General features: G+C 41.8%; 1 protein-coding gene across 4 annotated transcripts in view; it reads left to right on the plus strand.

The window, feature by feature from the left end:
- Positions 1–855: 855 nt before the first annotated feature.
- The window catches only part of LOC115154303 (polypeptide N-acetylgalactosaminyltransferase 10), a 112,005-nt gene continuing 95,603 nt past the window's right edge, over positions 856–17,257 (plus strand). For all 4 annotated transcript variants that reach the window (XR_003867863.1, XR_003867864.1, XR_003867865.1 and 1 more), the window contains exon 1: positions 856–1,139. Coding sequence is in view for 1 of the 4 variants with exons in the window: in XM_029700382.1 (XP_029556242.1) it covers positions 981–1,139 (159 nt within the window). In the remaining 3 variants the exon portion in view is untranslated. The remainder of the gene's footprint in view (positions 1,140–17,257) is intronic.

The following is a 17,257-nucleotide window of genomic DNA, read 5'->3' on the forward strand; positions in this document are numbered from 1 at the left end:
TTATTGACTGCACGGGCCTTTAACACACTTTGGTTTTGATACTGTAATGACCTGACTAGATCATAAAGGAACAATTGTCCAGACAGAGAATTGAGTTTACGAATTGACGGTTTATTAACCCAACTTTACACAGGCTACTGTTTGGCCGTAGCCCACGCCAAATACATGAAAGATACCCCACAAACCAACCGTGACATTCTCTTGTGAAAGCCAGACGTAAGAGAGAGATCAATGGCTAAACCCGGTCTTAACTTCCAATGCTCCATCCCCCTGCCCAACCCCCCCTCCACGCTACTCCGCCAACCACCAGGATGCCCGGCATCAGAACATTCCAGGCATTCCCGTGATTGGCAGATAGCAGGTTGATTGGTTTGTCGAACCCCGCGAACACTGGTAAGTACAACACAACCCACTAATAGCCTAACACATAACACACAGCTGTCTGTGCGGGACGCTGCAATACATTTGCCTAGGAAAAAAAAACCACACGATTCAATACATGATTTACAATTACCAATAGAAATGCTTGAATTACAATGTTACATTTAATTTCGGAGAGTATATTTTACATTATCATTAGCCCGCTAATTTTGCCACGAATAAATTGCATTGAAGTGGCTACATAATTGCAAATGTACATTTTGTCAATCTGAGTGACTCCCACTTTATTGTCACCAAGAGACCATGAGAGTAACTTTCAACTGTTCTACAGGTATGTAGGTGATCTAATAGAACATATTGTGTTGTTGCAATATAATTAGGTAAACTGGTTGGAATTCAAAGATTTATTATCATTATTCACTACAAAGAGTGCAAAAGTCTGTCCTTGTGCTCCCAACTACGATATTGGTTCACTCCCCCTAGCGGAAGTGCCCGCAGCTTCAACATTATATCGTTGGTTTGTTCAGATTGAAAGTTGTCCACCTGGAAGCAGTTGGGAGAACATTGTAGACAGTTTTTCTCACATTTATTCTGGAGAGATGAGGCGAAAAGAAAAACGACTACTGCAGTTCGCAGGGTTGCTTATAGCGGCTCTTCTTTTCCTGCCGAACGTTGGTCTGTGGTCATTATACCGAGACCGAGTTTTTGAGAACTCGCCAGAAATAGTGGAGGGACCGGGTGGCATCCCTCAATTACAGGTAAGGTTGGCTCGTGCACCGTTTGCCTGGCTTGCGCTGCAACTGAAAAACCTATTGGTATCACCTCGGTGTTGCTGACTGCCCGATCTCGTTGGTAATGGACCTAGCTAGCACGCATGTAAAATATCTGCAATTGTGTGATGTACCTGACTAGCTAGCTTAACATTTCGCTAGCTCGACCATGTGAGGCAGTTATTCCGTTGTCAATTTGCTGCCTAGCAAGTTTCTACATCCCCTTTTCATGCATTATTGCGTGGCTCACTGCTTGTCATCTCCTTTGCAATGACATTAGTTTGTTAGCTAGTTACGCTACATTGTTTTTTTTGTGGGGCATGTTGTCTCTAATGTCGAACTTTCAGAAGAATGTGGGGGGATAATGCCAGCTAGATACTGTACGCTGGTGGATGTTGAAAAGGCCACGTAGCAAAGTCTGGAACTATGCGTTGTAACTTGTAACACTGCTAGACTTCAGGAAGTCTATGTGAACGACTAGGTTGTTGACCTAGCGCAAATATGCTGCGGTCTTAAATGTCTTTCTGCTGGGTCGGGTGTTAGAACACGCGCTAGCCTGTTGGCTATTCTTGCACTGTTATTCGGGGTATTGTGGTGTGAAACAACAGTTTGTTTTCACCATCCAACTTGCACTTTATTGAACCGGTAGCTATAGTCAGAGAACGAATTAAATGCTACACAGTCCAACTTTTCCCTGTAAATGTACAGCTTTAGGCCTATACTTACACCAGAGTTTCCAGCTTAATACTGTAATTTTGCTTTACAGCAGAGATGCTGTAATATATTTTACACTACTATGTTCCTTACGGTAAAACATTACAGCTCTACTGCTATAAATGTACAGGGATGCTGTAATGTGTAAGGAACATATGCTGTAATATATTTCACAGTACTATTTTGCAAAAGTCAGTTGTATTAATGATGTAAAATAAATGTATGGTATTTTACTGTGAATTCTACAGTGTTGTTGAAATTACAAAAGTCTTAGTGTATGTTGGGAAACGGAATATTGCAACTTCCTATTTGGAAGTGATACTGTTTTGATTTGGATACTATCATCAACCATGGGACCAGACTGTACAACGCCACTTGGGTAGTTTGTACAGTCAGTATTATGTGGGGAGTGTTAAAGTCCCAGTGCAGTCAATAACGTGATTTTCCTGTTTTATATATATTTCTACACTGAGGTAATGCTGTGAAAATGCTGATATGATCATGCCCATTTAGTGTAAGAGCTGTTTGAAAAGGCCGTCTGAAATTATAGCCTGTTTTGGTGGGATGGAGTTTTGGCCCACCTGAATTGGCAAATAGACCAATAAGAAAGATGAGTTCCAAACCTCTCTGCTGATTTAACAGCTAGTTTTCAGTTTTCCCCTCCCCACTCAGACCACTCCCAGACAGTCCTAGCTAAATTCTTGCTTGAGAAATTGCGCTTTGCTAAGAAGCTATTTTTGTTTATTTTTACCATTTTAATCTAAAACAATCACAGAAGGTACTTCATTATTACACAGAAATGATTTGATAATGAGAGAAACGACTGAATTTAGCCTTTAACATTACAGGGGGAAAAAATGAATATTCAAAGGCAATTACAACTAGAGGTAGGCCGATTTAATCGGATGGGCCGATTAATTAGGGCCGATTTTCAAGTTTTCATAATAGGTAATCAGCATTTTCCCCCCACTAAGCACAAACCAGATGCGATGGCATATCGCTGCAGAATGCTGTGGTAGCCATGCTGGTTAAGTGTGCCTTGAATTCTAAATAAATCCCAGACAGTGTCACCAGCAAAGCACAATCACACCTTCTCCATGCTTCAGTGGGAACCACATATGTGGAGATCATCCGTTCACCTACTCTGCATCTCACAAAGACACAGCGGTTGGAACCAAAAATCTCAAATTTGGACTCATCAAATCAAACTTTATTTGTCACCTGAACTGAATACAACAAGTGTAGACCTTACTGTGAAATAAACAGCGAGTAGCAGCGTACAAAACAATGGGGGGGGGAGTCAGATTTACACCGGTCTAATGTCCATTGCTTGTGGTTCTTGGCCCAAGCAAGTCTCTTTTTATTGGTGTCCTTTAGTAGTGGCTTCTTTACAGCAATTTGACCATGAAGGCCTGATTCACGCAGTCTCCTCTGAACAGTTGCTGTTGCGATGTCTGTTACTTGAATTCTGTGAAGCAGTTATTTGGGCTGCAATTTCTGAGGCTGGTCAACTCTAATGAACTTATACTCTGCAGCAGAGGTAACTCTGGGTCTTCCATTCCTGTGGCAGTCCTCATGAGAGCCAGTTTCATCATAGCGCTTGATGGTTTTTGCGACTGCACTTGAAGAAATGTTCAAAGTTCTTGAAATTTTCCAGGTTGACTGACCTTCATGTCTTAAAGTAATGATGGCCTGCCATTTCTCTGCTTATTTGAGTTGTTCTTGCCATAATATGGACTTAGCCCTGTTTTGTGAAATACCATCTTCTGTATACCACCTCTACCGTGTCACCACACAACTCAATTGCATTAAGAAGGAAAGAAATTCCACAAATTAACTTTTAACAAGGTACACCTGTTAATTGAAATTCATTCTAGGTGACTACCTCATGAAGCTGGTTAAGAGAATGCCAAGAGTGCAAAGTTGTCATCAAGGCAAAGGGTGGCTACTTTAAAGAATCTCCAATAAAATATTTTTTGATTTGTTTAACACTTTTTTTCTTTTTTTTGGTTACTACATGATTCCATATGTGTTATTTCATAGTTTTGATGTCTTCACTTATTCTACAATGTGGAAAATAGTACACATAAAACCCTTGAATGAGTAGGTGTGTCAACTTTTGACTGGTACTGTATGTGTGTGGCAAATTTTATTTCAGTTCATATTTAATTACTTAACATGCCTTTGCATAGTCCTTTTACTTCCTAACATAAGGTTTCTACAAGCAAGCGGACCTGCTGAGGTTACTACGTTTTTGAAGATTGTGTTCATATATATATATATATATATATATATATATATATATATATATTATAACCAGTTGATATTAGTTTCAATAAATTAATCTTAAATGGCACTTGTTTTTTATTTTTTATTGACTGAATAATATACAGTGCATTCGGGAAAGTATTCAGACCCGTTTGACTTTTTCCACATTTTGTTACGTAACAGCCTTATTCTTAAGTGGATCAAAAATATGTCATCAATCTACCAATGTTACCCCATAATGGCAAAGCGAAAACAGGTTTTTAGAATTTTATTTGCCAAATAAAAAAACAAAATACCTTATTTACATAACTATTCAGACCTTTTGTTATTAGACTTGAACTTGAGCTCAGTTGTTTCCTGTTTCCATTGATCAATCTTCAGGTGTTTCTCCAACTTGATTGGAGTCCACTTGTGGTAAATTCAATTGATTGGACATGATTTGGAAAGGCACACAGCTGTCTATATAAGGTTCCACAGTTGACAGTGCATGTAAGAGCAAAAACCAAGCCATGATTTTCAAATTACATGGAAAAATGGTGCCGGAAGAAATGGCAGCAATTTTACGGGCGCCCAACCAATTGTGCTATTATGTGGGGTTTTTTCACGTTATTTGTTATTTTGTACATGTGGAAAATAGTACACATAAAACCCTTGAATGAGTAGGTGTGTCAACTTTTGACTGGTACTGTATGTGTGTGGCAATTTTAATTTCAGTTCATAATGTTTCTGCAACCATATCTTACGGCAAACAAGAGCTTCTGGATATCAGGACAGCGATCACTCACCTCGGATTAGACGAAGATTTTTTTCTTCAATAAGCAGGACGCACAGGACATACTCAACACCCTCAAGCCAACATCCCAGTTATTTGCAAGAGGAAGATACGCAGGCACAGAGGACACCGAGCGGGAAGCCTCGTTAGGATCCGCCGACGGCGAGTGGGAAAGCTGCCGTTACCGTCAATATTACTCGCCAATGTGCAATTATTGGACTAAATTAGACGAGGTACGATCACGAATATCCTACCAACGGGACATCAAAAACTGTAATATGCTACATTTCACGGAATCGTGGCTGAATGACGACATTGATATTCAGCTAGCGGGACATACGCTGCACCGGCAGGATAGAACAGCACTCTCCGGTAAGACGAGAGGGGGCAGTCTGTGCATATTTGTAAACAGCTGGTGCACGAAATCTAAGGAAGTCTTTATATTTTTCTTGTCACAACTTCCGCCGAAGTCAGCTCCTCTCTTTGTTCTGGCGGCGTTCGGCGGTTGACGTCACCGGCTTTCTAGCCATCGCCGCTCCATTTTTCATTTATCCATTTGTTTTGTCTTGTTCCCTGCACACCTGGTTTTCATTCCCCAATCACACTACATGTATTTATTCCTCTGTTCCCCCTCATGTCTTTGTAATTGTTTTGTGTTACGTGTCAGTTTTGACACGCTAGACTGGTGTTCGTTTATTCCGTGTTTTAACACGAGGTATGTTTATTTGTTTGAACATAATTATTGTGACTGTTTGCGCGTTTTGCACTTTTGGCATTTGGCTGGAGGTTTCGACGCAGTGGTTTCTCCTGCCTTAATAAATTGTGCGCCTGTTCACAACTCTCTGCTCTCCTGCACCTGACTCCGCTCCCAGTACGCACACCATTGACATTTCTCGCCTGAAGTAGAGTATATTGTGATAAATTGCAGGCCACACTACTTGCCTAGAGAGTTTTCAGCTATACTTTTCATGGCTGTTTATTTACCACCAAAGACAGATGCTGGCACTAAGACCGCACTGTCAGCTGTATAAGGAAATAAGCAAACAGGAAACCACTCACCCAGAGGTGGTGCTCCTAGTGGCCGGAGACTTTAATGCAGGGAAACTTAAATCAGTTCTACCTCATTTCTATCAACATGTTAAATGTGCAACCAGAGGGGAAAAAATTCTAGATCACCTGTACTCCACACACAGAGATGAGAACAAAGCTCTCCCTCGCCCTCCATTTGGTAAATCCGACCACAACTCTGTCCTCCTGATTCCTGCTTACAAGCAAAAATTAAAGCCGGAAGCACCAATGACTCAGTCTATAACAAAAAAGTGGTCAGATGAAGCAGATGCTAAACTACAGGACTGTTTTGCTATCACAGACTGGAACATTTTCTGGGATTCTTCCGATGGCATTGAGGAGTACACTACATCAGTCACTGGCTTTATCAATAAGTGCATCGAGGACGTCGTCCCCACAGTGACTGTACGTACATACCCCAACCAGAAGCCATGGATCACAGGCAACATTTGCACTGAGCTAAAGGGTAGAGCTGCCGCTTTCAAGGTGCGGAACTCTAACCCGGAAGCTTACAAGAAATCCTGCTATGCCCTGCGATGAACCATCAAACAGGAAAAGCGTCAATACAGGGCTAAGATTGAATCATACTACCCCGGCTCCGATGCTCGTCTTGTGTGGCAGGGCTTGCGAACGATTACAAACTACAAAGGGAAGCACAGTCGCGAGCTGCCCAGTGACACGAGCCTACCAGACGAGCTAAATTACTTCTATGCTCGCTTCGAGGCAAGCAACACTGAAGCATGCATGAGAGCATCAGCTGTTCCGGATGACTGTGTGATCATCGTAGCTGACGTAAGATCTTTAAACAGGTCAACATTCACAAGGCTGTGTGACCCGACGGATTACCAGGACATGTGCTCCGGCCATGTGCTGAGCAACTGGCAGGTGTCTTCACTGATATTTTCAACATGTCCCTGACCGAGTCTGTAATACCAACATGTTTCAAGCAGACCACCATAGTCTCTGTGCCCAATTACACGAAGGCAAACTGCCTAAATGACTACAGACCCGTAGCACTCAGGTCCGTAGCCATGAAGTGCTTTGAAAGGCTGGTAATGGCTCACATCAACACCATTATCCCAGAAACCCTAGACCCACTCCAATTTGCATACAGCCCAAACACATCCACAGATGATGCAATTTCTATTGCACTCCACACTGCCCTTTCCCACCTAGACAAAAGGAACACTTATGTGAGAATGCTATTCATTGACTACAGCTCAGCGTTCAACACCATAGTACCCTCAAAGCTCATCACTAAGCTAAGGATCCTGGGACTAAACATGTCCCTCTGCAACTGGATCCTGGACTTCCTGACGGGCAGCCCCCAGGTGGTGAGGGTAGGTAGCCACACATCTGCCACGCTGATCCTCAACACTGGAGCCCCCCAGGGGTGTGTGCTCATTCACCTCCTGTACTCCCTGTTCACCCACGACTGCATGGCCAGGCATGACTCCAACACCATCAAGTTTGCAGATGACACAACAGTGGTAGGCCTGATCACCGACAACGACGAGACAGCCTATAGGGAGGAGGTCCGAGACATGGCCGGGTGGTGCCAGAATAACAACCTATCCCTCAACGTAACCAAGACTAAGGAGATGATTGTGGACTACAGGAAAAGGAGGACCGAGCACACCCCCATTCTCATCGATGGGGCTGTAGTGGAGCAGGTTGAGAGCTTCAAGTTCCTTGGTGTCCACATCACCAACAAACTAGAATGGTCCAAACACACCAAGACAGTCGTGAAGAGGGCACGACAAAGCCTATTCCCTGTCAGGAAACTAAAAAGATTTGGCGTGGGTCTTGAGATCCTCAAAAGGTTCTACAGCTGCACCATCGAGAGCATCCTGACGGGTTGCATCACTGCCTGGTATGGCAACTGCTCGGCCTCCGACCGCAAGGCACTACAGAGGGTAGTGTGTACGGCCCAGTACATCACTGGGGCCAAGCTGCCTGCCATCCATGACCTCTACACCAGGCGGTGTCAGAGGAAGCCCCTAAAAATTGTCAAAGACCCTAGCCACCCCAGTCATAGACTGTTCTTTCTACTACCGTATGGCAAGCGGTACCGGAGTGCCAAGTCTAGGACAAAAAGGCTTCTCAACAGTTTTTACCCCAAGCCATAAGACTCCGGAACAGGTAATGAAATGGCTACCCGGACTATTTGCATTGTGTGCTTCCCCCCCCCCCCCCCAAGCCTCTTTTACACTGCTGCTGCTCTCTGTTTATCATATATGCATAGTCACTTTAACTATACATTCATGTACCTACTACCTCAATTGGCCCGACCAATCAGTGCTCCCGCACATTGGCTAACCGGGCTATCTGAATTGTTTCCCACCACCCGCTAACCCCTCTTTTACGCTACTGCTACTCTCTGTTCATCATATATGCATAGTCACTTTAACCATATCTACATGTACATACTACCTCAATCAGCCCGACTAAACGATGTCTGTATGTAGCCTCGCTACTTTTATAGCCGTGCTACCGTATATAGCCTCGCTACTGTTACTTTTCACTGTCTTTTTACTGTTGTTTTTATTTCTTTACTTACCTATTGTTCACCTAATACCTTTTTTGCACTATTGGTTAGAGCCGGTAAGTAAGCATTTCACTAAGGTCTACACCTGTTGTATACGGCGCACATGACAAACTTTGATTTGAAATGAATTGTCTAGAGCTCTGAGACAGGATTGGATGATCCATCGCATCTCCCAAAAACATTTTCAACATCTGTAAAATGATAGTCTAGAAACTAAAGCTTTGGTTGTCTTCCTCTCAGGGTTCCTCATCTCTCTGGACCTCCTCAAAGTCCACCTCTTGAACATCAGACTTTGATGCCTCATCTTCATGGTCACTTTCCAACCTTGTTGAGGATGGCTCGTTGTCAGGCTCCAAAAGCTTCAAATTTGTCCGGGTGGCCACCAATTTTTCAACCCTTGTATTGGTCAGCCTGTTGCGTGCTTTGGTGTGTGTGTTCCCAAACAAGGACCAATTGCGCTCGGAGGCGGCTGATGTTGGTGGGATTTGGAGGATGATGGAGGCAACGGGGGAAAGAGCCTGAGATCCACAAAATCCCTTCCACCAGGTGGCTGATGAGATATGTTGGCACGACTGCCATATTGCATCTCCATTCCAAAGCCCTTGCTTGGAATTGTACTTCCAAGAACCTTGCCCTCATCCAGGCCAAGATGGCGAGACACGGTAGTGATGACACCATAGGCCTTGTTGATCTCCGCACCAGACAGGATGCTCTTGCCAGCATACTTGGGGTCCAACATGTACGCTGCGGCGTGAACAGTTGAAGTTTGAAGTTTACATACACTTAGGTTGGAGTCATTCACTCGTTTTTCAACTACTCGACAAATGTCTTGTTAACAAACTATAGTTTTGGCAAATCGGTTAGGACATCTACTTTGTGCATAAGTAATCTTTCCAACAATTGTTTACAGACATTATTTCACTTATAATTCACTGTATCACAATTCCAGTTTACATACACTAAGTTGACTGTGCCTTTAAACGGCTTGGAAAGTTCCAGAAAATGATGTCATGGCTTTAGAAGCTTCTGTTAGGCTAATGGACATCATTTGAGTCAATTGGAGGTGTACCTGTAGATGTATTTCAAGGTCTACCTTCAAACTCAGTGCCTCTTTGCTTGACATCATGGGAAAATCAAAAGAAAATCAGCCAAGACTTCAGAAACAAATTGTAGACCTCCACAAGTCTGGTTCATCCTTGGGAGAAATTTCCGTACGCCTGAATGTACCACGTTCATCTGTACAAACAGTAGTACGCAAGGATAAACACCATGGGACCATGCAGCCGTCATACCGCTCAGGAAGGAGACGCGTTCTGTCTCCTAGAGATGAACGTACATTGTGAAAAGTGCAAATCAATCCCAGAACAACGGGACAAAGGACCTTGTGAAGATGCTGGAGGAACCGGTTATAAAAGTATCTATATCCGCAGTAAAATGAGTCCTAAATCAACATAACCTGAAAGGCTGCCCAGCAAGGAAGAAGCCACTGTCTCAAAACCGCCATAGAAAAGCCAGACTACGGTTTGCAACTGCACATGGGGACAAAGATCGTACTCTTTGGAGAAATGTCCTCTAGTCTGATGAAACAAAAATAGAACTGTTTGGCCATAATGACCATCGTTATGTTTGGAGGAAAAAGGGGGAGGCTTGCAAGCCGAAGGACACCATCCCAAACGTGAAGCACGGGGGTGGCAGCATCATGTTGTGGGGGTGCTTTGCTGCAGGAGGGACTGGTGCACTTCACATGGATGCATCATGAGGCAGGAAAGTTATGTGGATATATATTGAAGCAACATCTCAAGACATCAGTCAGGAAGTTAAAGCTTGGCCGCAAATGGGTCTTCCAAATGGACAATGACCCCAAGCATGCTTCCAAAGTTGTGGCAAAATGGCTTAAGGACAACAAAGTCAAGGTATTGGAGTGGCCATCACAAAGTCCTGACCTCAATCCTATTGAAAATTTGTGGGCAGGACTGAAAAAGTGTGTGCGAGCAAAGAGGCCTACAAATCTGACTCAGTTACACCAGTTCTGTCAGGAGGAATGGGCCAAAATTCACCCAACTTATTGTGGGAAGCTTGTGGAAGGCTACCCAAAACGTTAGACCCAAATTAAACAATTTATAGGCAATGCTACCAAATACTAATTGAATGAATGTAAACGTCTGACCCACTGGGAATGTGATGAAAGAAATAAAAGCTGAAATAAATAATTCTCTCTACTATTATTCTGACATGTCACGTTCGTAAAATAAAGTGGTGATCCTAACTGACCTAAGACAGGGAATTTTTACTTGAAATAAATGTCAGGAATTGTGAAAAACTGTGTTTAAATGTATTTGGCTAAGGTGTATAACTTCCAACTTCAACTGTATGTGCTTCAGGCAGAAGTCTTCACGCTTGTTGATGTATTTCAGAACCGAACTGAAGTTTCCTCTGCTTGGAGCAACAGTGAAGTGGGCAGGGCAGTATGGATTTCTTCACTTACACCTGCAAGCAGAGTCTGAACATCAGACAGGATGGCATTGTCTCCCTCAATCCGTGCAATGGCTACTGCTATAGGTTTCATGCTACTTACCACTCTCTCCCAAAAATAGTGGCAAGAAAAAGTATGTGAACCCTTTGGAATTACCTGGACTTCTGCATAAATTGGTCATACAATTTGATCTTATCTTTATCTAAGTCACCACATTAAACTAACACAGTCTGCTTAACTAATTACACACAAACAATTTTACGTTTTCATGCCTTTTATTGAACACACCATTTTTAAACATTCACAGTGCAGGGTGGGAAAAGTATGTGAACACTTGGGTTTAATAACTGTTTGACCTTCCTTTGGCAGCTATCACCTCAACCAAACGTTTTCTGACAACGGCCAGGAGGAATATTGGACCATTCCTCTTTACAAAACTATTTCAGTTCAGCAATATTCTTGGGATGTCAGGTGTGAACTGCTCTCTTGAGGTCAGGCCACTGCATCTCAATCGGGTTGTCAGGACTCTGACTGGGCCACTCCAGAAGGCATATTTTCTTCTGTTGTTGATTTACTTATGTGTTTTGGGTCGTTGTCCTGTTGCATCACCCAACTTCTGTTAAGCTTCAATTGGTGGACAGAGCCTTACATTTTCCTGCAAAATGTCTTGATAAACTTGGGAATTCATTTTTCTGTCGATGATAGCAAGCTGTCCAGGGCCTGAGGCAGCAAATGAGCTTCAAACCATGATGCTCCCTTCACGATACATTAAAGTTGGGATGAGGTTTTGATGTTGGTGTGTTGTTCCTTTCTACCAACTCAACTTTAGTTTCATCTGTCCACAGAATATTTTTCCAGTAGCACTGTGGAACATCCAGATGCTCTTTTGCTAACTGCAGACGTTCAGCAATGTTTTTTTTGGACAGCAGTGGCTTCTTCCGTGGTGTCCTCCCATGAACACCATTCTTGTTTAGTGTTTTACATATCGTAGACTCGTAAACAGAGATGTTAACCTGTTGAGGACAGACGTTCCGCTAGCGGAACCCTGTTCCGCCTGCGGAACCCCTAGCCAATGGCCAATGGCATCGCACGGCGCGAAATACAAAACCAACTAAAATACCACAATTCAATTTTCTCAAACAATCAACTATTTTACACCATTTTAAAGACAAGACTCTCGTTAATCTAACCACATTGTCCGATTTCAAAAAGGCTTTACAGCGAAAGCAAAACATTAGATTATGATAGGAGAGTACATAGACACAAATAATCACACAGCCATTTTCCAAGCAAGCATTTATGTCACATAAACCCAAACCACAGCTAAATGCAGCACTAACATTTGATCTTCATCAGATGACACTCCTAGGACATTATGTTATACAATACATGTTTTGTTCAATCAAGTTCATATTTATATCAAAAACCAGCTTTTTACATTGGAATGTGATGTTCAGAACTAGCATACCCATCAAACTTCCGGTGAATTTACTAAATTACTCATGATAAACGTTGACAGAACACATAACAATTATTTTAAGAATTATAGATACAGAACTCCTTTATGCAATCGCGGTGTCAGATTTTAAAATAGCTTTTCGGCGAAAGCACATTTTGCAATATTCTGAGTACATAGCTCGGCCATCACGGCTAGCTATTTTGACACCCATCAAGTTTGGGGCTCACTAAACTCAGAATTACCATTAGAAAAATTGGATTACCTTTGCTGTTCGTCAGAATGCACTCCCAGGACTTCTACTTCAACAACAAATGTTGTTTTGGTTCCAAATAATCCATAGTTATATTCAAATAGCTCTGTTTTGTTTGTGCGTTCAGGTCACTATCCGAAGGGTGACGCGCATTTCGTGACAAAAATGTCAAAATATTCCATTACCGTACTTAGAAGCATGTCAAACGCTGTTTAAAATAAATTTTTATGCTATTTTTCTCGTAAAATAGCGATAATATTCCAACCGGGCAACGTTGTATACATTCAAAGGCTGAAAGAAAAAAATTGAGTAGTCTCGTGAATGCGCATCTCAGTCTCACTGTCCCCAGGCTGACCACTTACAAATTCTGCTGCTGTTCTTTTGGCCAAAGACAGCAGACACCCCATTCCACTTTCTGGCGGCTTTAGAGAGCCAATGGAAGCTTTAGAAAATGTCACGTTACAGCACAGATGCTGTATTTTCGATAGAGATGCAACTGAAGGACAACAAATTGTCAGACAGGGCACTTCCTGTATGGAATCTTCTCAGGTTTTGGCCTGCCATATAAGTTCTGTTATACTCAGACACCATTCAAACAGTTTTTTAGAAACTTTGGAGTGTTTTCTATCCAAATCTACTAATTATATGCATATTCTAGTTTCTGGGCAGGAGTAGTAACCAGATTAAATCGGGTACGTTTTTTTATCCGGCTGTGAAAATACTGCCCCTTATCCCAAAAGTTAAGAGATTTCCTTAAGTCTTTAGCTGACACTCTAGGATTCTTCGTAACCTCATTGAGCATTCTGCGCTGTGCTCTTGCAGTCATCTTTGCAGGATGGCCACTCCTAGGGAGAGTAGCAACAGTGTTGAACTTTTTCCATTTATAGACAGTTTGAACATCAAGGCTTTTAGAGATACCTTTGTAACCCTTTCCAGCTTTATGCAAGTCAACAATTCTTAATATTGGGTCTCCTGAGATCTCTTTTGTTCGAGGCATGGTTCACATCAGGCAATGCTTCTTTTGAATAGCTAACCCAAATTTTGTGATTTTTTTTTTTTTTTTTATTAGGGCAGGGCAGCTCTAACCAACATCTCCAATCTCGTCTCAATTAAAAACACATTTTTTATAATTTGACCTTTTATTTAACTAGGCAAGTCGGTTAAGAACAAATTCTTATTTTCATTGATGGCCTAGTGGATTAACTGCCTTGTTCAGGGGCAGAACGACAGATTTTTACGTTGTCAGCTCAGGGATTCGATCGGGCAACCTTTCGGTTACTAGTCCAACGCTCTAACCACTAGGCTACTTGCCGCCCCTCAATGATTGTACTCCAATTCACTTTTGAAGAAGTCATTAGCCTGGGGGTTCACATACTTTTTCCAACCTACACTGTGAATGTTTAAGTGATGTATTCCATATAGACCTGAAAAATGCTATCATTTGTGTGTTATTAGTTTAAGCAGACTGTGTTTGTCTGTTGTGACTTAGATGAAGATCTAATTTAATGACCAGTTTGCAGAAATCCAGGTAATTCCAAAAGGTTCACATACTTTTTTTTGCCACTGTACATCATCCAGGAGGATCCTCTTGATGGGGATGTCCATATCGGCAGACTGTGATATGGCCATTTCTTGGAGAGACTCCTTCACCTCCAGGAGACTGTCAAACATGATGACAACACCACCCCAACGGGTGTTGCTGGGCAACTCTTATTCTTCTCACTTTGCTTGGTGAGGTAGATTGCTGTTATAACTTGAGGACCCTTCACATACCTAACCATTTCCTTGGCATTCGACCACCCATCAGAGATGATTGCAATACAGTCTGCTTTCTCTATGATTTGCTTGACCTTCATTTGAACGCTGTTGAACTCTGCATCCAGCAAATGAGTAGATAAAGCATGTCTGGTTGGAGGGGTGTATGCTGGGCGAAGAACATTCAGAAATCTCTTCCAATACACATTGCCTGTGAGCATCAGAGTTGAACCAGTTGCATACACAGCTTGAGCAAGACATTCATCAGCATTTCTCTGACTACGTTCCTCCATTGAGTCAAAAACACTTCTGATTCCAGGAGGACCATGAGCTGTTGCTATCAATAAGGTGTCTAATTCATCATTTTCACCTCGAATAGAAGTAGAGGGACTTTTGTCAGAGGTTGCTTGTTGTGAGCGACCAGGGAACTTTATGCACTTGGCCAGATGATTCTGCGTCTTTGTTGCCTTCTTCACATATGATTTGGCACAGTATTTGCAAATGTACACAGCTTTTCCTTCTTCATTAGCTGCAGTGAAATGTCTCTACACATCAGATAGTGCCCGTGGCATTTTCCTGTAAAGATTAGAAAAAAATGAGTTTAAAAAAAATCCATGTACAGATAAATAGTTAAGCAGTTAGATTAAACAAATTCTTTGTAAGATAAATGTTTTAAAATGAAACATGTATGGAAACCCACATGGTAGCAAAATCTAACTAAAATTGTTAGAAATTGTTAATTATTTAAACACATTTTGCTGTAGGCTACTATTTCCTAGTTAACAAAAAATCATGTCTGTCATAAAAAAATATATTCACCCCACCCAGTATTGTAATCAAAACTTACCAGAAAGCGTGTATTCCTTTGCTCAGACAGTGTAGTAGTGTGGGCTCAATAGCAAGTCATTAGTGTGCAAGATCTTGAGAATCAGCTGTACACGTGATGGAAGAGTGCACTGCACATGTGATGGAAGAATGCACTGTGCATGCAGAGGGTTGCAATTCCATTGAATTGGGGAAAGTTTAACCAAAATATGGCACAAGACCTAGAATTGCATTGTGTATCCCACAAAAAAGGTTCACTGTTTTATAAGCTAACTTTTTAAAAATGAATTTAAGCAAAATTCCCGGGCTTACTTCCCATGGACAAATTCGGGAAAGTTTGCGGAAAGTTTCCGACCCTTGGCAACCCTACCTTATACTGGGGCGAAGGTTCACCTTCGAACAGGACAACGACCCTAAGCACACAGCGACAAGTCTCAATGTCCTTGAGTGGCGCCGTCAGAGCCCGGACCTGAACTTGATCGATAATCGCTGGAGAGACCTGAAAATAGTTGTGCAACAACGCTCCCCGTTCAACCTGACAGCTTGAGAGGATCTGCAGAGAAGAATGGGAGACACTCCCCAAATACAGGTGTGCCAAGCTTGTAGCGTCATAACCAAGAAGATTCGTGGCTGTAATTGCTGCCAAAGGTGCTTCAACAAAGTACTGAGTAAAGGGTCTGAGTACTTGTGATATTTTGGTATTTGTTTTTATTTTGATACTTTTGCCAACATTTCTAAAAACCTGTTTTTGCTTTTTCATTGTGTGTGTGTGTGTGTGTGTGTGTGTGTGTGTGTGGATTGATGAAGGAAAAACAATTGAATCCATTTTAGAATAAGGCTGTAACGTAACAAAGTGGAAAAACTCAATGGGTCTGAATACTTTCCGAATGCACCGTATACTGTCAGGCAAGGAACCACCAGCATCCCTAGTCATAATCTTGATGTCTATCTGTACAATGCACTAAGTACATTTCTCAGCCAATGCTGTTGATACAATATATTTTCTCAACCATTTGGTTTTAGGGATGTTTGGTTCTTGTTGTAGTATGCCTACTCTGAGTCACTCTTCACCAGTGAAACTTGAGATGCATTTTTTTTATACTGCAGAAATGCTTCAGTCAGACCTACTAATTTAGTCTGGCCTGATCCACATGGTTGTTTCTGATTTTGCTTTTCTACAGACCAAGATGACTGCTTGGCTACAGAAAAGTACAGATCGGCCATAACATATTGTGCTCGGGTTACTTTCATTGGCAGTTCTCCTAAAGATAGCCTAATCCTTTAGGAATCATGGGAACGGAAGACCTCTTCAAAATACACAGAAAACGGGGGAAGAGGGATTGATTCACTCTTTCTGACTTTTCTCACATACTCCGAGATCAGAGGCAAAATGTCTTCTTCTAGCACATCAGAGGAAGGATTTGAACAGAGGCATTCCTGTTCTTCAAGCACGTTCACAGACACTGAACTGTTTGAAGATTGAGATGCTGTCTTTGTCAGAGTTGCTGCGTTTCATGCTCCACTAGACCACGGCTTCTTTACAAACTAGAGGTCGACCGATTTTTTTTTTTTAAATTTTTTTTTTTTAATGATTTTTCAACGCCGATACCGATTTATTGGAGGACCAAAAAAGCCGATACCGATTTTTAAATCTGCCTATTAAAAACTTTTGTATTTATTTGTAATAATGACAATTACAACAATACCGAATGAACACTTATTTTCACTTAATATAATGAAACATGTTTAAATAATGCAAAAACGTGTTGGAGAAGAAAGTAAAAGTGCATTATGTGCCATGTAAGAAAGCTAACGTTTAAGTTCCTTGCTCAGAACATGAGAACATATGAAAGCTGGTAGTTCCTTTTAACATCAGTCTTCAATATTCCCAGTAAGAAGTTTTAGGTTGTGGTTATTATAGGACTATTTCTCTCTCTACCATTTTGTATTTCATATACCTTTGACTATTGGATG

This window comes from Salmo trutta, chromosome 19 (assembly GCF_901001165.1).
Source record: "Salmo trutta chromosome 19, fSalTru1.1, whole genome shotgun sequence".
Taxonomy (NCBI): domain Eukaryota; kingdom Metazoa; phylum Chordata; class Actinopteri; order Salmoniformes; family Salmonidae; genus Salmo; species Salmo trutta.